Below are 24,357 nucleotides of genomic sequence, written 5' to 3'. Positions count from 1 at the left end.
GGGGATGGTTACATTCCTTGTGATCGGAATAAAAGTGATTAAAAAAAATTTTAAATTAAAGGGACAGTGTAAAAATAAAAAAAGTGCTAAAATAATATAGTAAAAAAAGAAAATTAAAGTGCCCCATCCCCCCGTGCTCATGCACAGTGATGAACACATACATAGGTCATACCCACATACGTAAACGTTCGCACCACACGTGAGGTATCGCCGCAAACATCAATGCAAGAGCAATAATTCTAGCACTAGACCTCCTCTGTAACTCTCAAGTAGTAACTTGTAAGGATTTGTAAAGCGTCGCCTATGGAGATTTTTAAATACCATTGTTTGGTGCCATTCTACAAGCATGCACAATTTTAAAGCATGATATGTTATTAAAAAATTGGGTTATATATAGTTTTTTTGTTTTTTTCATTCAATAAAGTGTTTTTTTTCTGAAAAACTGGGTTTGAAAAACAGCTGTGCAAATACTGTGTGACATAGAAAAAATTGCAACGACCATCATTTTATTCTCTGGAGCTCCTGATTAAAAAATATATACTGTTTCGAGGTTCTAAGTAATTTACTAGCAAAAAATACAGATTTTTGCATGTAGGAGAGAAGTGTCAGGATGGGCCTGGTCCTTAAGTGGCTTTAAATGAACCCTGAGATGTGATTCAATTTGGGTTTACATCTATTTTAAGGCAAATACTGCAGTAACTGTAAATATGTGCTCATTGACAATATTCTATTCTTGTTGAGCTAAAATGGCCACACAATGAGTGTATTGCTTTCTGTAAGTCATCTGACTCATAGATGTACATTGTTAGCAGTAAAGTATATAAATATGGTGTGCCACTGAAACTGAAGCACAGCCTTCATGTATAACCAGTATCTGCCCACATATACCGTACATACATATTTGCCAAAGATAAATTGAAGTAAGCTTTGTAAAGCATCAACTCGCATTGCTAAGATTATTTAGGTTGATCTATTTTGGATGTACTGCATGTAATATATATCTAAAACTAAAGCACATATACATTCCTTAAAGACAACGGCAAATGCCACTTTTTAGTTTCAAACTCTGGGAATTTTGAGCATTTGGGAGGAAGCTTTATATAGCAACCATATGTATGTACTCATTTGTTTCTTTTGTGTCCTGCCAGATTGCAGCTCAAATCTGTCGCCAGGCAGGCCTGGTAAAGAAATCAAAGGATGTTATGGATTACAGTGAAGATAACTTTGCCATTGTGTTTGCTGCTATGGGGGTAAGCATTTGACAAAATGTAGTATATGATCAGTAATCTTTAATAGAGTCGTCTGTTAGTACGAAGAACACGTGTTAAACATTGTTGTCGTCCACTTTTGCTCAGTTAATTTTTTAGACGTATTTAACAAATGCTGTCCAGATTATCCGCAGTAAGCTTAGCGAATTGTAGAGAACAGGTTTTAAACAAGTTTTTTTTTTTTTTGTTTGTTTTTTTTTTTTTTTTTATCCCACACAAATTTTGCCTTGTTCACATCGCTAGGAAAGAGAACAATCGTTTTTCCAGAGTATAGTGTTAATGAGTACTAATCTTTGAGGACAGATACAAAAAAAATGGTTATGTATTCATTAATCAAAATCAAGTGCATTTTAAATGTCACAAGTTCAAATGCCTGAATCTATCAGCCTTCTGTATTCTTCTCTACGGCAGCACTCAGACTAGTAAAGGACAGAGATAGTAGCTAGTTAGGCTTTGTTGTGAAAATGTGCTGACAGAATACTTGCAGAAAGACAGAGAGCCTCCTCAGTCTGCTGCTGTGCTCCCTCATTGTGCAGTCATCTGCTGAAGGCAGAGAGATTAGCAAATGTAGCGGTCAGCTTAGCTGTGCTGTCTGATTAAATTTCAGGACCGGCTGAAGAACCTTACAAACACTTGGTAGTTGAGAGAGATCCCATGTATGTGTTTGCCTGAATTTCATTAATAACAACTTGAGGACATGGGTGTCACAAGCTGGAAAAAACCCATCTAAATAATTTGGGCATGTGTATGATGTCTTGCCCCATCTTCTCCCTGCAGTTGTCCAGCAGCATGCAATAGACAGGAATTATTTATACAGGAGCAGGTCTTTCCAGCTATTGTATTCTAATAGCCAGCACCTGCAGTTGTCAGAATGCCGGAATAGTGATTGCCCCTCCCCTCCTGCATTTTACCCCCGACTGAAGAAAAAAAGTACAAGCTTGTGGCTGCTGCTGCAGCCACGAACTTGTGCTGGACCCTTCACTCTCTGTACATTACTATGTACATCCAAAGAGCTGAAGTGTAATAGGTAGGGGTGGTTATGGAGTTTGTATACTTCCAGATCCTCTTCAAGATTAATATTTGGTTAACTTTTTTTTTTTTGTTACTTTTTTATATTTTAGTAGTTTTGGGGGATGGACATTCCCAATAGATTATGTAGAATGGTACCACTTTCAGAGGTGGAAGGCCTGAGTAGGTTGGTTGTAGTTATCATATCCTATGCTGCATCTGTATACAACCAGCAACATTTAGATCGTTGAAGTAATAGGATCAAAGAAGTCAATTTGTTTTGAATTGACCTTAAAACTGAAGTCTTGCCTACCAGCATATGGATTAAGCTTCTTAACCTTGTACTCCCATATCCTTGATGTTCCAGTATACTTAGTGGCACTTTCCCATTTCCTAATGCTTTTTTTTTTTTTTGTATGTCTTCTATACTCACATTCGTGTATTTTTTACCAAAGGTAAACATGGAGACAGCTCGCTTCTTTAAGTCAGATTTCGAGGAGAACGGATCAATGGACAATGTGTGTCTCTTCTTGAACTTGGCCAACGATCCTACGTAAGTGTATGACCCAGCACTTGCCAGTAGGGGATGAGTGAGAAAAAAAATCAGAGTGCCTCATTGTTGATTAAAGGGTATTTGCTGATTTACTGAGGTTCTTTAATAGGAAAAGGTCATGCAGTTCATATTGTGTGTTGCCCACAGCATTGAACGTATCATCACCCCTCGTCTTGCTCTCACTACTGCCGAGTTCCTGGCATATCAATGCGAGAAGCATGTGCTGGTCATTCTGACTGACATGAGCTCTTATGCTGAAGCCCTGAGAGAGGTAAGCTTTTCAAAATAATTGTACTTGCACTTGTATCCCAGAAGTGTAAAGAGATTTTAAAGGTAGAAGGTTTTTACCTCACTTTCTGGTCCCCCATCACAAATACTCTGAGCCCGTTCTCCATCCAGCGCTGTGCCCAAGAGCAGCGTCTCTCTCCCACTCTCTCCTCGCTGGCCAATGAGGCAGTGGAAGCCATTGGCTCCTGATGCTGTCAATCACAGCCTATGAAAAGATAGCAGAGGGTGGAATCGAGCCAGCCCGTGTGCCAGTGGACTCAGGAGCGAGCCTTCATGAGTGCTCCCATAGAAAATGGCTTGCTGTGGGGGCAGTCAGAAGAGAGGAGGAGCCAGGAACACTGGCGGAGGACCCCAGAAGAGGTGGACCAGACCTGCTCTGTGTAAAAACCATTGCACAGAGAAGGGAAGTATAACAGGGTTAAATGTTAAAAAACCTCTACAATCACTTTATATCTTTGAATTCACATATCTCTTTAAAGTGGTTGTAAACCTCTGACATGAAAGATGAACAAAGCATATATCTCTATAGTGTGTATTTCTCAGTTCAGAGCACTAAATGTAATTTCTGTCTGCTGCTTTGTTCCTCTATCTGCATGAGTCACTTCATGTGCAGAAGAAATGGCTACAGATAAATAGGTACAACTTATGTAAGGGGATTTGTTTAATCTCTGTATCTGTCACCTGAGGCCAGTCACTTCACTGGGTATATGTATTAGTTTACAACCACTTTAACTATAATACAGTGCTTTTTAGGACTTTCACATCTGAGCTTGCAATCCAATGCCCATACAATAACTGTCCTTACACACTTTTTATGTACTTTAGTTCACATGAGTTACCAAGAAAACCCAACATGGCACTGGCTGGTTACAAAACTAGGATGCCCCCTAGTGCATTGCTAGCCAGTGTTCCTATGCCAATGTTGCAAACTAAAGCTCAGAAGATTGTTGAGATAACATAGGGGGCAATTTAAGAGCCAAGGAGCTTGAACTTCCCTTTAGCAATATAAAAGCCTTAAAGTCCGGTGCCAGCCATAATGTTTTAGGTGGACAATTTGCACGGCTTCTGTTATTGGCTCAGCCTGACTTGGTGCTTGAGACTGTTGATAAAGCTAGCCATTTTATGAAAGGTATACTTTTGCTTTGATGGAGCTGAAGTCAGTATTTTCATGGAAAGGTTTGTTGTCCTTTCACAATACAGCAGCATAAAATGATGGCTTAGTTGCAAGGGAGGGTATAACATTTTACAGCTTTTTGAGTAGAAGTCTAACTAGTAAAATGAAGTGAAGCAAGCATCTCTTCCTCAGTGTGTTCCCTTTCAATTGTAGCCTGGAGCAGGGGCTAAATTTTTAAACTGAAAATTACACGTTTTAAATTTAGAGAAAATTAATATATTGGAATTAATATCCATTAAGATTACCAGTGTGAAGTGAATTGTCTAGTCCTAGTCCTAACATGTGGGATCCCAGATGTCACTAGAGCAGCTGATACTATTTGTGTTCACAAACACTGTGTAGTTCTGACATAGTTATATATCGGACAGCCACTGTTGTGTAACCAACTCTTGCTAGTATAGCGTGCTTTAAAGCGGAACTAAACTGCATCTGAGGAACACAAACCAAATTATTTTTTAATATTCAAAGCAAACTCCCTCCTCCATCAATATCTTCATGCTTTATTTTGCTGAGAAATCACTTTTGAAAAACACCCCCTAGCGTTTATGGATGTGGCCAACTTGGGTAGAGGATTCATGTAGCATTTTCTTTCTGGAATCCATCTGCCCTTAGCTCAGGTATGCAGGCAAGAGGGTGTTGTTAGCTGAGAAAACTTCTCCTCCTCTTCTAAAGGCACCTGGGATGTATGATGTAATTTGCTTAGACCTGGAAACCAGAAAGTAACTGAAGAAATGTGAAAAGGTTTAAAACAAGTAAATATGATATACTTTCCTATCTCTTTACTAATACTAGCAGCATAAGGATTAAAATAGTCAATGTTGATTGAGTGAAGTTCCACTTTAATATGGTACTCTATCAGAAGGGTGCAGTATGGGGGTCCTTGAGTTTTTCTCAAGACAGGTATGTTTTGGAATTTAGGCACCATTCACGCATAGTTAAGTTTACTAAATGCAATTTCAGCAGTAGCCATTTCTGGCAACAAGTGGCGCAATGTGTCTTGCTGTATAGTAGCCACTCTGAGATACGAAGTTGGTATTGAAAATCTGCTATTCTTGCTCTATCCACCAGGTGTCAGCAGCACGAGAAGAGGTCCCTGGTAGAAGAGGTTTTCCAGGTTACATGTACACTGACTTGGCCACAATTTATGAAAGAGCTGGACGTGTGGAGGGCAGGAATGGCTCAATTACACAGATTCCCATCCTTACTATGCCTAATGATGGTCAGTGTGTGCTATACATATTATCAGAGAATAGTTTGCAGAATGTGGTAGAGAGAACGCATGAAATAATATTGGACATACAGAATTTCTGACACTGCTTGTTTTTTTTGCAGACATCACCCATCCCATCCCTGATTTGACCGGATACATCACAGAAGGACAGATCTATGTAGACCGGCAACTACACAACAGACAGGTAAAAGGGAATAGAGTAATATCTTGTGATCTGTGTCTATACCCACAGAATGGTTGTTGACCTTCTCTCATTTTTAGATCTATCCACCTATCAATGTACTGCCCTCACTCTCCCGTCTGATGAAGTCTGCCATTGGTGAAGGGATGACCAGAAAGGACCATTCAGATGTGTCCAACCAGCTGGTGAGTGTGATCCTCATGCCTCTTAATGTACTGGTTTGTCTTCATTGTGCAGCATGTGTCCCAGAACCAATTTATGGGGTGAATCTGTATAAAATGTCTAAGCACTGCCATCTGAACACATACAGTGCTCTTAACTGAAAGGCTAACTTGGGTTTCAAGGTGTAATTACCAGGAATATATTTTAAGGTGTTTCCTCTTTATGTATTCAAGACCATAATAACAAGCAAGGTTCATCTCACTTTTCAAATCTGCCCGATTATTTGCTGGTAAGAAAGGGGATTTGAAGATACAGAAACTCGCAGGGCTGGTTCATACCATAATTCCTGTGTTTCAGATGTGCTTTTGCATACACATTTTTTTTTTTTTTTTGTATTTCAATAGTTTTTATTAGTTTTAAGCAGTATAAAACAGAGGCGACAAAACATGCCCCCACAGGGGCTATCAATTGCACCGATAAAATAAAAAACATAATAATAAAAGAAAAACAGTGCTCTAACTTCAACAAGGCAGAAGGTACGCCCACGCAGGGGCCTTCAATGGCACATAGGTTACAATGACGGTAATGAAATTCTAACTGCAATTAAAGGCAACTGTCAACTATCACCCAAAAAAAACTAACAGAAATGGAGAGAAAGAAAGAGAAGAGAAATAAGAGGAGAGAAAAAGAAAAAAAAGAGAAGAGGAGGCAGAGATCCAGGAGCGCCACCATCAAACGCCAATGCCTAACGCCAGTACATCCCCATACTAGCCAAAGGAAGCGTGGGAAAGGCATATTGCAACCATGGTTCCCATATTTTCGAGAATTTACATTGGGAGTCGTTACATATGCTCGACATCTGCTCATTAAGCATCATATTGGTCATACGATCCCGCACCCCCTGAAAAGGGACAAACGGACTCTTCCAGGCCTGAGCAATCGTTCTGGTGGCCGACAGAAACAAATAGGATGCCAGCTTCTGCTGATGAGCAAAGAGACCCGGTATGGGGCAATGAAGCAAGGCATACCGAGCATCCCGGCGTATGGATAGATGAAACAACGTGAAAAGGAGGCCAAATACACGAGACCAAAAACGGACCAGTCTCGGGCATGACCACCAGATATGCAAGACATCGCCACGATGGCCACAACCCCGGAAACATCGATCACTACAAGCGGGATTAGCCTGGGCCAAACGAGCCGGAACCCAATACCAACGAAACAATACCTTATAGGCTGCCTCCAGCGTGGTGGTATTGAATGAGCATTTAGCTATGAGTGACCAGGCCCTATTCCAGTCCTCCGGATCCACATCCACCCCCAAGTCACGCTCCCACTGAACAACATATGAAAGAGAAGTATGCAACGGGCGTCTGTTCAAGGCTGCATAAAGGAGGGAGATAAGGCCCGGGGCGCCCGGGCGCTGCTGACAAAGCTGTTCAAAGGCCGATTTCTGGTATGGAAAAGAAGAAGTGCTCCGCAGCGAGAGTAGCCAGTGCCGCAATTGAAGGTATCGAAAAAATTCCGCCGGGGGAACATCCCGGGACTCCCGAAGAAGATCCCAGGTAGGGAAGGACCGAGAAACCAAAAAGTGTCGTACCTGTGAAAACCCATGAGCCACCCACCAAGAGAAAGCCCTTGGGTGATCTAAACCCGGTGGGAAAAGAGGGTTGTTAACAATTGGAAGCAAAGGCAGAAAGGGTGACATCAGGCCACTGGAACAACGTACCGAGTCCCAGACTCGTAAGCCATGGAGCAACATCGGGCTCAGCGATATAGGGCGCAGGGCAGGGGGAAGCCATAGAAGCGCCGACGGTTGGATAGGGGCACAGTTAGGTAGCTCCAGCAAGACCCAGAAAGGGACGTCAGAGGAAGCGTGCAACATAGACAGCGGGGCAATCTGGCTCGCCTGGTAATACTTAGTTACATTGGGCACCCCAAGGCCACCCTGGAGTCTATGAGCAAAGAGCGTATTTCTAGATACTCTGGGGTGCTTATTGGCCCAGATGAAACGCATAAGCTTCGCCTGAAGCAACCGAAGGAAATGAGGGGGAACCCGCACCGGGAGAGTACGAAAATAATATAACAATTTCGGCAGGACAGTTATTTTCACTGAATGAACCCGCCCTATCCAAGACAGGTGCGGAAATTGCCAGGAATGCAGAAGAGAAGATAAAGAACTAAGCAATGGGTAATAATTCGCAGCAAAGAGGGAGTCATAGGTGGGGGTCAAGCGGATGCCCAAATATTCAAGAGAGGAGGAAGCCCATTTATAAGGGAAGTAGGATTGAAGGCGTGAAACCAAATCGGAATCCAAAGTAATATTAAGAGCGACAGTCTTATCCAAGTTAATACGGAGACCCGAAATCAAAGAGAAGCGCTCAAGAACCTGTTGCAGATTAGGAAGCATCGTCAGGGGCTTAGTAAGAGTCAAGAGGGCATCGTCCGCAAAAAGATTCAGCTTAAACTCCTGTCCCGCGTATGAAACCCCCGATATATTGCAATCGGTCCGGAGCGCTAAAGCCAGCGGCTCAAGCGCCAGTACAAAAAGCGCCGGGGACAAAGGGCAGCCCTGTCTCGTCCCTCGCCCAATAGGAAAGGGGTTTGAAAAATATCCAGCATATTTAACGGAGGCCGAAGGAGACGAATACAAGGCTTGAATCCAAGAAAGGATAGAATCCCCAAAACCCCAACGAGACAGCACAAACCGCAGATATTCCCAGGATAGAGAGTCAAAAGCTTTATATATGTCTAAGGACAGTAAGAATCCCGGGATTTTCCGCTGTTGCAGAAGATGTATAAGATGGACCACCTTACGAACGTTATCACCCGCCTGCCTCCCAGGGATAAACCCCACTTGGTCCCTGTGGACCAGGCTACGCAAATAGTTATTGATGCGAGAGCTAAGAATCTTGCCCAATATCTTCAGGTCTTCATTAAGAAGAGAAATGGGCCGAAAGGCTTGCGGTTCCTGTACATCCTCGTTCGTCTTAGGAATCATGGCTATATGTGCTCTAAGCGCGTCCGGGGAGGGCAAGGAGCCCTGTCGTAACTCATTGAAATAGGCAGCCAAGAAGGGTGCCAATAGGACCGAGAATTTCTTATAATAGAGACCGGAGTAGCCATCAGGACCCGGGGCCGCGGTGGACCTCAAAGATTTGATGGCTTGGAGCACTTCCGGTATGGTAACACAGGCATTGAGGGCCACCTGTGCCGCCTCGGATAATCCCGGAAGACGAAGATCTTGAAAAAATGCCTCTGCCTGAGACACAGGGAAGGGATCAGGCGTAGTGTAAAGGCGCGAAAGGAAGTCCGAAAATCGGGAAACAATCTGCCGGGGATTAGAAGTACATCCACCTGTGGGAAGTCGCAGTCGGATTGGTTTATGGGGTTTCCCCACGGAATTGAGCTTCCTAGCCAGCATCGGGCCCGGTTTATTAGCACAGGAATAAAATTTGTGTTTGGTCCAACGCAGAGCCCGTTCCGCCTCCGAAGAGGCAAGTAAGTCTAATTCGGTCGCCAAAGCGTCCCGAGCGCGTTTATGGGCTGCGGATGGAGACGACTTCCAGCGCGCATCCGCAGAAGCCAGGAGAGAATGAAGCTCCAAAAGTCGGCGCTCCCGCTCCCGCTTCCGGACCGCCGCCAGCTGTATAACATGACCCCGCACCGTGGCCTTATGCGCTTCCCAGAGGGGCACTGCCGAGGAGACCGATCCCGAGTTTTCCGTGAAGTATGTACGTAAGAAAAATTCTATTTGTTGGCAGGTAGCCTGAGTGGTCAATAAAGAATCGTTGATGTGCCAATGAAAAGGGCGCCGTTCTGACCCAGAGAGGGCAAGGAGAAGTACCAAGGGATCGTGATCCGACCAAGGTGAGGAGGGAATAGTTATCCGCCGGACCAAGGGAAGCTGCTGAACCGGCATAAATATATGATCAATTCTACAAAAACTATCATGAGGACTGGAATAAAATGTAAAGTCGCGTTCAGTCGGGTGAAGCTCCCTCCAGACGTCCGCTAGCCCCGCTGTCCGCAAAAGAGAGCGCATACGTTCCTCCAGCACAAAGTCATGGGAAGGGGCCGCCCCCCGTGCACAACGCCTATCCAACGTGGAATCCAAAGTAACATTTGAATCCCCCAAAACAAGAATGAGACCCTTGGAGTGTCGGGAAACAATGGTGCAAAGATGTGAAAAGAATTTATCCTGAAAACGATTGGGTGCGTAGTAAGAGACAAAAGTAACCTCCTGGTCCCAGATAGTGCCCTGCAAAAGCAAATACCTGCCCGTGGGGTCCGCTATATTCCGAGCACAGACAAAGGGAAGATTGCGTTTAAAAGCTATCAGTACACCCCGACGCTTCTCAGGAGCCGAGGCCGTGTAAAAGGTGGGATAGTGAGGTGAAAGATAACGCGGAGCGGAGGACTGCGAAAACCTGGTCTCTTGTAAACATACCACGTCAATTTGTTGCGATTTAAGGTGATGAAAGATTTTAGCCCGCTTCTGAGGCGAATTGAAGCCTTGAACATTCTGTGAGTGTATTTTCAAAAGGGGCGAGGCCATGGCGATATCAACGCAACACGCTCGGCAGAAAAACCCATAAAGCAGCTAGCAATTTCCGCTTCCAATAGCAAGCGGACCGTGGCGTGGAGATCCTGATGAATGAGCCGGGCTCCGATCCGCAGAATCAGGCGAAAGAAGGCGCAAGGACTCCAGGAGAGAATGGGCCTCCTCCGGCGTAGCCACAGAGTGACTGCGGCCCTGGTAGGTGAAGGTGAGGCGAAACGGGAAGCCCCAGGCGTATTTAATACGATGTTTCACCAGGACCGAAGTGAAGGGCTTCAACTGGCGGCGCTTCTGAAGAGTGGTCTGGGAGAGGTCCGCAAAGAGCTGGTAGCGATGCCCCTGGAAGCTGAGGTCAGGGTTGTTCCTAGCCGCCAAGAGGATAGTTTCCTTAGTGCGGTAATACGTAAACTTGATGATAATGTCCCTTGGGGGCCCCTCCGGTCGTCTGGGGCCCAATGCACGATGTATGCGGTCAAATTCAAGCCGGTCTATGGGAATAGCGGGTGTCAGCTCCTGGAACAGAGCAGTAGCAGTAGAAGTAAGATCTGCGACCGTTTCCGGGATACCCCTTAACCGCAGATTGCCACGGCGGGAACGATTTTCGAAATCCTCAAGCTGTAGTAGCGTGTCCGCCAATTCTTTCTTGAGGTCGCACAGATCCTGTTCGTGGTTTTCCATGACCGTGACTGCCGCGTCCATCTTATCTTCAAGGTCATTCGTCCGATTGCCCAACTCCTGAATTTCCCGTGAAAGACGATCGGCCAGTTTGGAGGTAGCGGAGGACAACTCAGACTGCAACATGCACTTAAAGCGGCGTAGGAGCTCAGCATCCCGCAGGGATGGGATCGGAGACTGCAGGGATGGCTCTGGTGCCAGGTCCTCCCCACTGCCAGGGTCCGACCCACCCATGGATGGTGACAGCAAAGGACCCAAAATTGCGTCTGGGGCTCTATCTGAAGTCCCCGGCGGGAGCCGCGAATCCGCGGCCGGGGTCCTGGAAGTGTCCGGCGGCCGGCCAAAAATCGAGGCCGCGGCTTCAGCCGCGATCTCCGGCGGGTAGGCCGCAAACTCCGGAGCGGCCCGCCGGGAGCTGGAGGCACGGGCGGCCGGCGTTTTTTTGCCCATCAGGGCACCAGGGAGACAGGGGGCCAGAGAGGAAACAGGGGGACCCCCCCTGGAGGGCGAAGATCGGCCGATGTGTCCGGCGGCCGAGGCGGGAATTTAGAAAGCAGCCATCCTGGTTGCTGCTCACGAGCGCCGCATACACATTTTTGATGCGTTTTCAATGTGTTCCAATGCATTTTTACTCTTTTTATTTGTCTTAAGGACAATGTGAATTCCAGTGCATTCTGGTGCATTTTACTGTGTTCCAGATGAAAAGAAGCAGGCTATGCCTGTTTGATACAGTTTAAAAACGCACTTGGAAGCATCTGGTGTGAACCAACCCTCAGGAGCTAGTTCACGCTGATGCAATCCAGTGTGTTTTTAATCTGCATCAAAAACGCATGTACAGTGCTTTCAATGTATTCCAGTGGCCCTAGCTCACACCAGTGCAATCAGTTCCAATGCAGTCAACAAAAGTAGGACCTGCTGCATTTTTTTTCTGTATGGAACGCAGAAAAACGCATGTATATGAACTGGAATGCTTGTAAACACACTGGAACGCACATTGTCCTAAGATTTTTTAAGTGTCAAAAAGAAAAATGCACTGGAATGCAATGAAAACACATTAAAAAATGCATGTAAAAGCATAAGCAAAAACACATCTCGAATGCAGAAATTGTGGTGTGAACCAGCGCTCTGACTTTTTCTGGAATGCGGACTTCAAAGCCTAATTGAAAGCATCATGGTTACAGATCTATGTGTCATGCTGAAAACGTCCAATAATAGTTCTGAACAGGGTTTCCCTTAAGTGAAGTTTTAGATCTGCAAGTGGTGCTTTGTTGCTGAATCTGAAAAAATCCTATCTCCTATCCTTTTTATAGCTGTAGATGGTGCCATCTTGGCCTCTGTTTGATCCGCAACTGCCATAGTGCTGCACATGTGATCAGCAGTGACACCAGTTATTTGAGTTTGAAAGGTGCTTGACAACTGATATAAGCACACTGTCATTTTGACAATTATCAGCATTCCTTGAAAACGTTTTTTTGGAAGTGGCTTTAATTGATTAGTTTTAAAGTTGAACTAAACTTTCTTGCCTATTAAAACCAAGGAAGCTGGCATCTTAGCCTCTGCATTGCAGTTGTCAGGGTGCTGTACATGTCAACCATTTCACAACTTGACATTTTTTTTGAGGGTACAAAAAGCTTTGATAGGTATAATTCACAAGTGTTTGTAAACCTTACCCTATACCCAGTGAAGTGACTAGCCTCAGGTGATACTGAGGTAAAACAAATCCTCCAGCATAAGTTGTTCCAGCCATTTGTCCTGTACATCCTTGTAAAACTTGGAGATGATAAAGGATTCTCACAAAGCAAGTGATGGGGAGCTGCAATTACACACTGTATAAGAGCACTGAGAACTAATTGGAGGGAACGGACGACCCCCCTTCACACTGAAACAGAGCTGAGGCTGGTAATCGCCTTCTGTGTGCTGAAGGTCCCTAGCCTGTCACCTTTTTATCTCCCGGTGTCAGAATTTGAGTAATGTAGATAGCAGAGGAATGAGACCGCAGACTGAAATACCACTTAGTGCTCTGGTGCTTGGACAGATACAAGTACACACTATAGATAGATATGCCTTGTTCATATTTCATGTCTGAGGTTTACAACTACTTTAAAGTGTAAGCTGCTGACATGAAAAATTAATAAATCACATATTTATATAGTGTTTACTTGCCTCTATCCAGAATGCAGTCTAGTTCCTCTGCTGTCTTCATGATTCACTGATGAAAGACTTTCCTGACTTCATGAGATTATTATTATACAGTATATATAAAGCGCCAATAGTTTGCTCAGCGCTGTACATTACAAAGGGGGACAGAACATGTGACAGAACAATACCAATACAATGCAAAACATGAGGGGATTGAGGGCCCTGCTCTTTGGAGCTTACAATCTAGGAGGGAGGGGATAGTGGTACAGGAGGAGATAACTGTGGGGGATGGAGTGGTAGGAAGAGTGGAGGAGGTCGGCAAGTTAGCAGGGGTTGGGGTAGGCTTCCCTGAAGAGATGGGTTTTCAGGGTGCACCTAAAGGAGAGGAGAGTAGGTGATAATCTGATGGGTTGGGGCAGGGAGTTCCAGAGGTGACACCCTACATGAGATGGAGGGGGGTGGGGGAGCAGCCCTCCAGTACACACAGCATGTGATCGACAGCCTCAGCTATGCATGTGTTCCTGTTTGCTGTGTGGAGGGGGGTGTACCTTCCTTCCAATCAGATCTCTCCTCACTGAACTGTGCAGTGTGTGATGTCAGATCCCTGCCCCCTGCCTCTGAAAGCTCAGACAGGCTGTAAAAATTATTTAAGATAAGAAGATATGGCCACATATAAACAGGTACAACTTACGTAAGAGGAGTTAATTTTTTTATCACCTGAGGCCAGTCAGTTCACTGGGTATATGTATGTGTTTACAACCACTTTATATTGGCGAGTTTAGTTCTGCTTTAAGTTCAAATTGCGGATAGAGTAGGAAAGGGTTTTAATTGCTGCTGCATCCCCATTTGAGAAATGCAGTCTGTCTTAGTGGCTATTATCACTGGAACTGAAAGTGAGGAAAAGCAAAAATATTGACTTGTCTCTGGAACAGAAATTTGAGATAAACCTTATTCAAATGACAACTGTCTGAAATGATCTTTCTTCTGCCTGAGACATGAAGTTGAAGGAAAATCTCCTAAATTAGGACACAGGCAGGAAAAAATACTTGATGGGGTTTTAACTAGTCTATGCAAGACTAAAGAGGTTTTTAGCTTTAGATACCCTTGAAGTGATAGTAAAGTCATGAATTAGAAAATGCAGTGACAGGGCTTTTATAACAGAAGAAACCCTAGAGGTCTTCTTTGTCATAAATGTCCCCCTTGCCTGTCAGCAGGTAATGTGATCTATGCCACGCATGCGTAGCTCAGGCAGCATTTATGGCCTGCTCGCTGTGCATTGGCGATGTGACACATGCGCAAGAGTAACATTCAAGCAGCTGAAGACCCAAAAGCTCTGTGTTCTATCTGATGCCTCCCTTCCTTCCTGGGCCTTGATGTCACTCAAACTTCTGGGCACAGCTGTGATTTGATAGTTTTGTGCCAAGGCTTTGTTGGTCTCAACTTACTTTGCTTTGCGTATACAAGAGCCTTGCAGACATGTACACTGCACGCAAGTATAGTTTCCACAATGTCCCCCTATATCTGATGCATGTAAGCTGTGTCTGCTAATTACTTCAGATACTGAATAAAGCAAAAGAAAAACTTAAAAAAAAAAAAAGCTGAACCCATACTGAGATGAATCTTACAGCATTATACCAGTACATGACAGTCTGGGAGATCTCATTGATTGTAGAATGTGTGCGTTTGTTTATTGCTGGAAATTCGGTCACCTTTCTGCCTCCCCATATCTTTGTATAGTTGGTACAGAAATGTGAGTGGTCCATTTTTCTTTTGTCTCCTTAGTACGCCTGTTATGCTATTGGTAAAGATGTCCAAGCCATGAAGGCAGTTGTAGGTGAAGAAGCTTTGACCTCTGATGATCTTCTGTACCTAGAGTTCCTACATAAGTTTGAGAAGAACTTCATAGCCCAAGGTAAGTGTGTGGACATCCAAGATTAGTACTCGTTCTGTGTTTTATGTCCCAAACATGACATCACCTGCCTGGAGTTTGCATGTTCTCCCTGCGCCTGCGTGGGTTTCCTCCGGGTACTCCGTTTCTTCCCACACTCCAAAAACATGCTGGTAGGTTTATTGGATCCTTTCTAAATTGGCCCTAGTATGTGTATGTATGAATGTAAGTTGGGGACCTTAGATTGTACGCCCCTTGAGGGTTAGGGACTGATGTGAATGTACAATATATATGTAAAGCGCTGTGTAAATTGACGGTACTATATAGTACCTGTAATTAATAAATACATAATAATGATGACTTTCTTTTGCAGCTTGCTAATCTGTTTTTCCTGATTTGGCCACCAAGTAGCATAGGAAGGAAGAGTCAACACAGTATTCTCATCAAGAGATGTTAACAACTTGCTCTCCAGAGGATCCCCCCCCCCCTTCCTGACCAGGCCATATTTTGCATTACGGCGCTGCATTACTTTAACTGACAATTTCGCGGTCATGCAATGCTGCACCCAAATGAAATTTATGTCTTTTTTTTTCCCCCCCACAAATTGAGCTTTCTTTCTGTGGTATTTGATCTCCCGTGCGTTTTTTTTTTGTTTTTGTTTTTTTTTGGGTTTTTTTGGGGGGTTTTTTGCGCTATATAAAAAAATAATTCTGAGAAAAAAAAACTATATTTTGGACTTTTTGCTATTAATCATGTCCAGTAAAAAAAATCTAATTTCGTCATAAATTTAGGCCAAAATGTGTTCTACTACATGTCTTTGCTAAAAAAAATTCCAATACGCGTAAATTAATTGGTTTACGCAAAAGTTATAGCATTTATAAATGGCAGAATATATACTGGGATTTTTTATTTTTACTAGGAATGGCAGGGATGAGCAACTTTTAGCGGGACTGCGGGAGGCATTCTGACACTGAAGGGAACTGACTTGGTGTCACTGACATTCCCAGTGACACCAGTACAGCTAAAAAAAAGCACTGACACTGTACTAATGGCACTGGACAGGAAGGGTTTAACATGAGGGGCAATCAAAGGGTTAACTTGTCTGTGTGCTTCACTGTGTGCCTGAGCTGACAGGGAGGAGAACTGTTTTGTTTACAAACAGTTCTCCTCCCCGTCGGAGATGCTCGGAATTCACCGAGCACCGGCAAGTAATCACTGGCCAGGACCCGGTGATTGACAGCTGTGCCCGCGAATGGCGGCGCGGGTAGGGAGCGCATGCACCCCCACCCCCAAAAAATGCTAAATCACGTGTGTGTGTGTATATGTGTGTGTGTGTATATGTATGTATGTGTGTGTATATGTATATATATATATATATATATATATATATATATATATATATATATATATATATAATCAGCGGTGTTCTCTGAGGCTAGGTTTAGACATATGCGGTGTAAATTCATTCAGGTTTCAAGTGCGATTCATGCCTAAATTCCAATGAGTTTTTCTTGCAGCCTTGGTACAGCTGCGATTTTTTTGTCTTTCTTTTCAAAACAGTCTCCTTACTGCATATATATGAATGCCCTCCATTGGAAAACATTTTATTTGCCATGTCATGCGAGTCAGAGTAGTTAAAAATGCATCAAAAACCAAATCTGTGTGAACCAGGGCTGAAAAGGAAGCCACTTACCACCTTGGCTCACAGTGAAAGTTTTATTTAGAAAAGAGAAAGTAGAGATTAAAGCATCCTTACACATGGCAGGTGTACCAAGGATCTGACCTCTTGATGATACAGGGGCATTTTACATCCCAGAACTGGACAGTTGCCATGTATTACCATCCCAAGTCTAGGCATTTAGCAAAAATGTTCAAGCAGCACATTTAGACTACTTTCACACTGATACTCTGCAAAATCGCATAGGTGTTTTTACTGCATTTGTGGTGTGTTTTTAACATAACGTGACTCAAACCACACTAAAAATGCACCGCGGGTACGTTTTTGATGCGTTTTCTATTGGTTTCAATAGAGAGGTGTGGGGTTTTTTTTACCGCACCAAACCTGCACCAAAAATGCAGCAAGCAAGACCGGGTCTGCAATGGATCAGTGTGATGCGTTCCATAGGAATACATGGTTACACTTTTTTTTTTTTTTTTTTACGCAAAAGCGGAAGAAAAATGGATCAGTGTGAAAGCAGCCTTATTCATTTTTATTTATTTATTTTTTTTAACAAGATCCTTTATTTTCTGTTATCTCAGGAACACCATATCCGTTTGACCAACCTCCAGATTCCCAAATATTGTAGAACAAGGAGACTGTCTTTGTTCTACAAAGACACACAGCCCCCATTCGCACTGATGCGACTTGTCAACCAATTTGACCAGTCAAATCACATGACAAGTCAAATCCAATGGTCGGCAATGGAACCGTTCTAATCGGTGCACCGATTTGAAAAGTAGTTCCTGCACTACTTTTGCCGATTTCAGGTGCGACTTGCATAGACATCTCTGCAGGAAGTCGCACAGATATGTCTGCAAAAGTCACACCTGAAGTCGCATTGACATGCAGCTTTGAAATCGTGCGATTTCGAGTGAAGTCGCTTGATTTCTAAGTCACATTCAGTGTGAACCAGGACTAAGAGCAGCCATCTGTAATACCAAATTATATAACAGGTTTTCATATTCGAATGAAAGAACCTATATAGGCACTTAAGCACTAATTTACAAATTTGTAAAGCATATAATTTTTTATAAAATTCATGTAGACTGTATACTCGTATAGAGGAGGTAACATGGATCTCTTCCTTATCCAGTCTTTTGTGTGTTTTACTGTGCAATTGTAAGTACTTGTTCAAATATGACGTATATACACACCACATTTTACACTACTATGTAAATAACGTAGTGTTTTATATTGGTTTTATACTACATAAGTTGCGATTCTTGTAGCCAGGTAGACATGACATTCCCCACACATGTAGAAAGACTTTCTTCCCAAAAAAAACTACTTCAGGGAAAAGTGTGTAATGCTGACAGCAAGCCACCATCCTTCGGTACCCTCTAGAAAATTATTCTAATAAAGTGGGTACCTTATCCAGTTATCCTTTCATTTTCCAGGCCTCTTCAGTTGAATAGAGATTCACCCTTTTCTGTGTCACACTTCCCTGAATGCAAATGATGAATAAGCACAGTGAGATTGCTGGTGATTTTCATTTTGGTTGTGACTGATAGCATTTGTATTGTTTGAACTGGCTAACATACACTATATTGCCAAAAGTATTGGGGCGCCTGCCTTTACAAACACATGACCTTTTATGGCATCCCGTCTTAGTCAGTAGGGTTCAATATTGAGTTGGCCCACCCTTTGCAGCTTTAACAGCTTCAACTCTTCTGGGAAAGCTGTCCACAAGGTTTAAAAGTCTGTCTATGGGAATGTTTGACCATTCTTCCAGAAGCGCAATTGTGAGGTCAGGCACTGATGTCAGGCGAGAAGGCCTGGCTCAGTCTCCACTCTAATTCATCCCAAAGGTGCTTTATTGGGTTGACGTCAGGACTCTGTGCAGGTCAGTCAAGTTCCTCTACCTCAAACTCCGCTCATCCATGTCTTTATGGACCTGGCTTTCTGCATTGGTGAGCAGTCATGTTGGAACAGGAAGGGACCATCCCCAAACTGTTACCACAAAGTTGGGAGCATGAAATTGTCCAAACATTTCTTGGTATGGTGACTTCTTAAGAGTTCCCTTCACTGGAACGAAGGGGCCAAGCCCAAACCCTGAAAAACAACCCCCACACCATAAACCCCCCTCCTCCAAACTTTGCACTTGACACAATGCAGTCAGGCTAGTACTGTTCTCCTGGCAACCACCAAACCCAGACATGTCCATTGGATTGCCAGACCAAGAAGCGTGATTCGTTACCCCAGTGAACATGTTTCCTGCTCTAGAGTCCAGTGGCGGTGTGCTTTACACCACTGCATCTGTCATTTTGCATTGCATTTGGTGATGTAAGGCTTGGATGCAGCTACTCGCCAAGAAAACCCATTCCATGGAGCTCTCTATGTACTGGTGTTGTGCTAATCTGAAGGCCACACAAAGTTTGGAGGTCTTTAGCTAATGACTCTGCAGACAGTCGCACACACAGCTCAATCTGCATTCAGTAGGAAACTCCAAACAGGTAGGTAAGCATACATCATTGCAGCAGAGACATAGCATGGCTCTTCTACAGTAAAGAGCCGCCTGCTCACAGTTTTCTACTAGTTGGGTTTAACTCTGCTTTAAGGTAATCCTTTGCATTTTTTGAATGCTTGATCTGTATTGCCCAGGTATAGGGCTTACGTTTACAGCAGGCCTGTTGAGTAAAACTTGCATTAAAAATTACATTACATAGCCACAATGCTTTTAAGGAAAATAATCCTTCAGTTTGCAGATTCATAAGAATCCTCCTTTAGGTCTCCATACATCTCAGGTGAGCAGACCACAGGGAGCCTTCCTGCACTGCATTTCGCTGTCACTATCTGACCATAGGGTTGCACTCTGATGTCATTGCTCATAAAGCTTTATTCAGCCCCCACTTGCTTTAGAGCTCTGTGCTGGTGGAATAAAACCTTTCGAGTGACCTCTTCAGTGTGCGATCGTGTGTTTGAAATATTCCTTTAGTTTTATTGTCCAGATTTGTGACAGGTCTGTGTGTAAGCTGCTTCAAATTACCACCTGAAAATGCCTTCTGCCTGACTGCCTATGGCTGCAGTACTTGAAATCCCTGACTCAAAACAAGCATAGAGGCAGTCAGAAGTGCTAATTTGTTTTTGGTCCGTCATCCATGAGGTACAAAACCATTGATCAGCAACAAATGGGCATGTTTGAAGAGACAGAAAACATAAACCTTCACTTGACAGTTTTGGAAATGTTCAGCTGTAGCATTTGTTGGAGCGATGTGAGAGATGTTCTGTGAGCAGATACTTCAGTATGTTTTATCTTTCTCTTATGTTTATGGCTTCTCACTTTCCCACACATAAACTGTACTTATTTGTGACCCTGCACCTCTTGCCAGCTAATGGCTCTATTTAAAGCTTACAGGGTATTTTTGGGCTTTGCTTATCCCTGTTAAAGGGGGAATTGTTTCTGAGAACTTTTGAATGGTGGATTTTGTAAGAATTCTATGTAATGCAGTCAGAAATGTTGACAGTGAATGATTGATGTAAATTTGTGTCAGAGGCCACGCCACGTTTACCATGGCTATTTCTGTATGTGGTGACTTTGCAAGACATTCTATGCAACACAGAAGGAGTTAAATTGAGTTTGGCAGCAGGGTGGCTCCGGGTGGTCCTGAGCCATCACCGGTTATCACTGCAGATCCTGCTATTCAGCCCTCCTTTAAATAGCTTGCGAAGGACTGTCACATGGGGGATGTGTATGCGCGTGGGTGGCAGTCAGTTGCCAAGGCAACGAGTGGCTCGTTAAGGGATAATAGCAGCTTTGGTACACATGGATGGGAGCAGCAAGGGCACCAGGGGGGTCTGACGTGGCCCACTATTAACCCCATAAGTCCTAAGCTATAGAACCCAATTGATAGGTATTTTAAGAGTAGGAGAGCAATGTTCTAACAAGCTGCCACACGGTGTCAGTAAACAGCAGTTTAAGAATGTTACACAACTGTTATGTGCATGCTTTTATCTTTAGACACAATCTGAGTCAATAAGTGACATTTCATGCAGCAGAATAAGAGGAATAACCTAGTCCTAGCAATTAAGACAATTGACTTGCGTTGACTTCATAGTCTAGTAGTACTATCTTGTCTGCTCTTCACTTCTGGTTATGTTCTTAATGTCCTGACCAGTTTCCCAGCACGCTTTTCACACAATTTCCTTGCTTCCTCAGGTCCGTATGATAACCGCACAGTGTACGAGACGTTGGACATCGGCTGGCAGCTCCTTCGAATCTTCCCCAAAGAAATGCTCAAGAGAATCCCTGCAAGCACCTTGGCAGAATTCTACCCTCGAGACTCCTCCGCCAAGCACTGAGATCCACACTTTCCCTCCCCGCCATCATTCTGCAGCCGCCCCACACCCCACAGTTTACAGTCTTTTATGGAGCCCCTTGAATGAAAAGGGCAGAAATGGTCTCTCTCAAAGTGTACCTGTCACCCATTTATTGTGGAAACAGTCATTTTTGGGCAAACCAATATGCTGCTAGTTTCTAGCATACTGAATGGCTGTGTTCTTTGAAAAATCCCCAGAATGGCTGCCAACATGGGTGCCGGGTACACAGTATGTGTTTGTAAAGTGGGAAATGTTGTTTAACATTATATTCTGCATTTCGTTTTTTTTTTTTTTTTGTTTATGGAAATGCAGCACTCTCATAGTTGGATATAACTTTAAATCCCAACACCAGCTTAAAAAAAAAACAAGCCACTGCAATAAAAATCCAAAGCCACTCTTGCTGGAATACTCAGCCTATCCTCCTTACCCTTTACACTGTCCACTGATACAGTGTCAATCATCTTCCAGGTTGAATAATGTCCAGTATCCTCCTGTGATCCCAGGGTATCAATTATAGACCCCCTGGGGGTTTGTCCACAAACCACCCTGGTTTCATGGGAGAACTCATCAGAGAGCAGAGTCAAGCCTTTTTTTTTTCAGTCTATGGCATTCAGGGCCCACCTACTGCCTGAGGAGGCAAAGGACCCATGATGTCATGTGACCAGACTGAAAACAACTAAAATATATTTGGTGCTGGTGCTCCAGGGGAGTGGGAATAAATCAGAGGGATTTTCTATTCTGGAGTTGGGCCTCAAAACATTAATTCACCTTCCATCAAGCTGCTTACTGTTGTGTGTAATATTCCAACACTGAGAGTGAAATGCTTTATAAATACATATTAGAAGATGTTACAGAACGACTAGTATTGATTGCCTCAGTTTCATGCGGTGAAGCACTGACTGGCGCTTTTTCAGGCACTAAAGTTATTTATTGTGCAGTGATGTGCACATAGATTTTATGTATTTTTTTCATTACGCTTTAGATGTCTTAATGCATTACTTCTCAACAGAAGTAACTAAGCTGATCTTGTGAAAGGCCTCAAAAACACCTGTTGCCTTGCGCAGATAGTTAGAGAAAATTGTTCCCACTGAAGAATTTCAGAGGGGTTTAATCAAATAATACACTTGGCGTCCTCAGCAAGGTGACGTTCCTTTAGCTTAGTGAATAAAGCTGGCTACACACTGTTTGAAATTCGTCCGGTTCCTGAAGAACTGGCTGAAACTTGCTCATTGGGTGGCCTTGTCAGCCACCTCCCACTGACATCAGTCGATTTGAAAAATCGAAATAGCTAAGTGAAAAATTCGAATAGTAGCTGCATCCAGTCAGATGCAGCGACTATCCAGGTATTCTAACGACCACTGCAATAGCCCAGCAGAGGGATTCATCCTTTTGGTGCTGTATAGTGTGGGTGATGGAATCTTAGATTTTTTTTTTTTCCTTTAAGCCTGCAGGCTGAACAAAATATGAAACGGTGTATGGCCAGCTGAAAGTGTTACTAAATCTAGTCTGTATATGCAGTAAAGCATGCTTGTTGTTATACTCACTGTGGAACCTAAGGAGTTGATCCTCCGCATTGTGTAAAAAGGATGTTTGATCCTATCTTCTTTGATTCTCCCCTTCTAGTGTCTCTTAAATATCTCGAACAAAGGCTATGGGGGCAAGCTGCACATGCTCAGATTGGTGTGTATTGCTAGGTTTTTTTGGGGGTGGGAGAGTGCATGTGATCAGCACAGGGACAATCAGCACTGTCCAGCAGTTTATATTTACTAAAATAATTGCATTTCCCTGTTCTGTGTACTGTGGGAGATCAGATATAGTGAATGCAGGGCTCTGGGTTTAGTAACACTTTAAGGTGAATCTTGTGTTTACTTTAGTCATCCAAACATGTGCAAGCAAACCTGTTAACTGCTAAGTGAACACGACTTCAACCTGTTTCCTAATATAACTGAACACTCATTTTGCAGAGTGAACAGCCTCTGTTCCTTTACCAAATCGGCACCATGTATTGGTTTTATGTGGTGTAACTGAACAGCTGTCAATGTTTTCATCCATTTCAGGCTGAGAAGAGGCTGGCTAAATTGTCTTGGTGGAAATATCCTAAATTCAGCTGTTGATTAAAAGCTTTTGAGGTCTGATAGCTGTTTTATGTGAGGTAACACATTTTAAAGTTGTTAGTCCATATACATCAAGGCAACTTGTGGCTGTTTGTTTTTTTTGTGGAATCCAAGACCCTGCCTTTCCTGAAGGATGCTGGGACTTGTAGTCTCACAGCTGCTGGACTGCCACATATTGCCAGTCTTAGTCTATGCAGGTACTTAGGTTTCATTGAACTTGTTAGGTTTCCCATCTGGGACGATTGCTGCCCATTCCTTCTGGCTCATGTGATTGGTATGATCTAGCTTCTGTTATTAAACTTTTCTGTCCACCTCTGATAGCGTCTCTTCCTTTGCTCTAGTTAGCCCTGTGCCCCACATTCCCAGGCGGCTTGTCTTCTGCTGTGGGGCAGATTTTGATGTTTGTGAATTTTGGTGCAATAGTTGGTCCATTCCATCTGTAAACGGTGTATACATTTATTGAAGAACAGCATATCTAAATAAATATTATGTTAGAAAGAACAATGTGTCATGGAGTTCTCATTGCAACATAGAGACCAGACATGAAGCTACAGCAGTACAACCAGTACATGACCAGCAAGGCCTATTAGGATTGTAACTGGTTCTATGTGTTCTGCCTTTGAAAGAGTACCAACTTCCTTATCAATTCATCATATTTACTGTTTAAAAAGTATGGATTTCTTACTTTGTGACTAAATATTGTTACCTTTCTATCCTCCTAAAACTAACAATCAAATTATTAAAGCGTAGCTTATCAACACCAATGATGTATGCTGACTTAGACATGTCATTGTGGTTTTGTAGAAAGCATTTGCACATACACCTAACCTACACTTTCATTTGTGGTAAATGTAATATGACGGGTACTGGTGTGGTGTGATGAAAGGAACCAAAAAAAGCTTGCCTCTAAACCAAAGTGGAGCACAGTAGTGGTTCTTAAAGTGGTTTTTTTAACCTCAGACATGAAACATGTGTACTTGTCTCAATTAAGAGCTCTCACTGTAATTTCTGTCTGCTGCCTCATTCCTCTATCAGCATGAGTCACTTCTGGCAAGTTTTTCTGACACAACAAACCAAA

The 24,357-nt window shown here is 43.3% G+C and overlaps 1 protein-coding gene across 1 annotated transcript in view; it reads left to right on the top strand.

Annotated features, from left to right (window-relative positions):
* ATP6V1B2 (ATPase H+ transporting V1 subunit B2) overlaps nucleotides 1-23,783 on the top strand; it is a 61,037-nt gene extending 37,254 nt beyond the window's left edge. The window contains exons 7-14 of the mRNA XM_089658724.1: nucleotides 1,149-1,250; nucleotides 2,732-2,829; nucleotides 2,977-3,100; nucleotides 5,360-5,510; nucleotides 5,624-5,706; nucleotides 5,784-5,888; nucleotides 15,023-15,152; nucleotides 21,005-23,783. Of these exons, the coding sequence (XP_089514850.1) occupies nucleotides 1,149-1,250; nucleotides 2,732-2,829; nucleotides 2,977-3,100; nucleotides 5,360-5,510; nucleotides 5,624-5,706; nucleotides 5,784-5,888; nucleotides 15,023-15,152; nucleotides 21,005-21,147 (936 nt within the window). The 3' untranslated portion in view covers nucleotides 21,148-23,783. The remainder of the gene's footprint in view (nucleotides 1-1,148; nucleotides 1,251-2,731; nucleotides 2,830-2,976; nucleotides 3,101-5,359; nucleotides 5,511-5,623; nucleotides 5,707-5,783; nucleotides 5,889-15,022; nucleotides 15,153-21,004) is intronic.
* The last annotated feature ends 574 nt before the right edge of the window (nucleotides 23,784-24,357 follow it).

This window comes from Staurois parvus, unplaced genomic scaffold (genome assembly GCF_062004578.1).
Source record: "Staurois parvus isolate SC_StPar_1 unplaced genomic scaffold, SC_StPar_1.0 ptg001090l, whole genome shotgun sequence".
Classification (NCBI taxonomy): domain Eukaryota; kingdom Metazoa; phylum Chordata; class Amphibia; order Anura; family Ranidae; genus Staurois; species Staurois parvus.
Note: the sequence above shows the minus strand (reverse complement) of the source record. Positions and strands in the feature narration are given on the sequence as shown.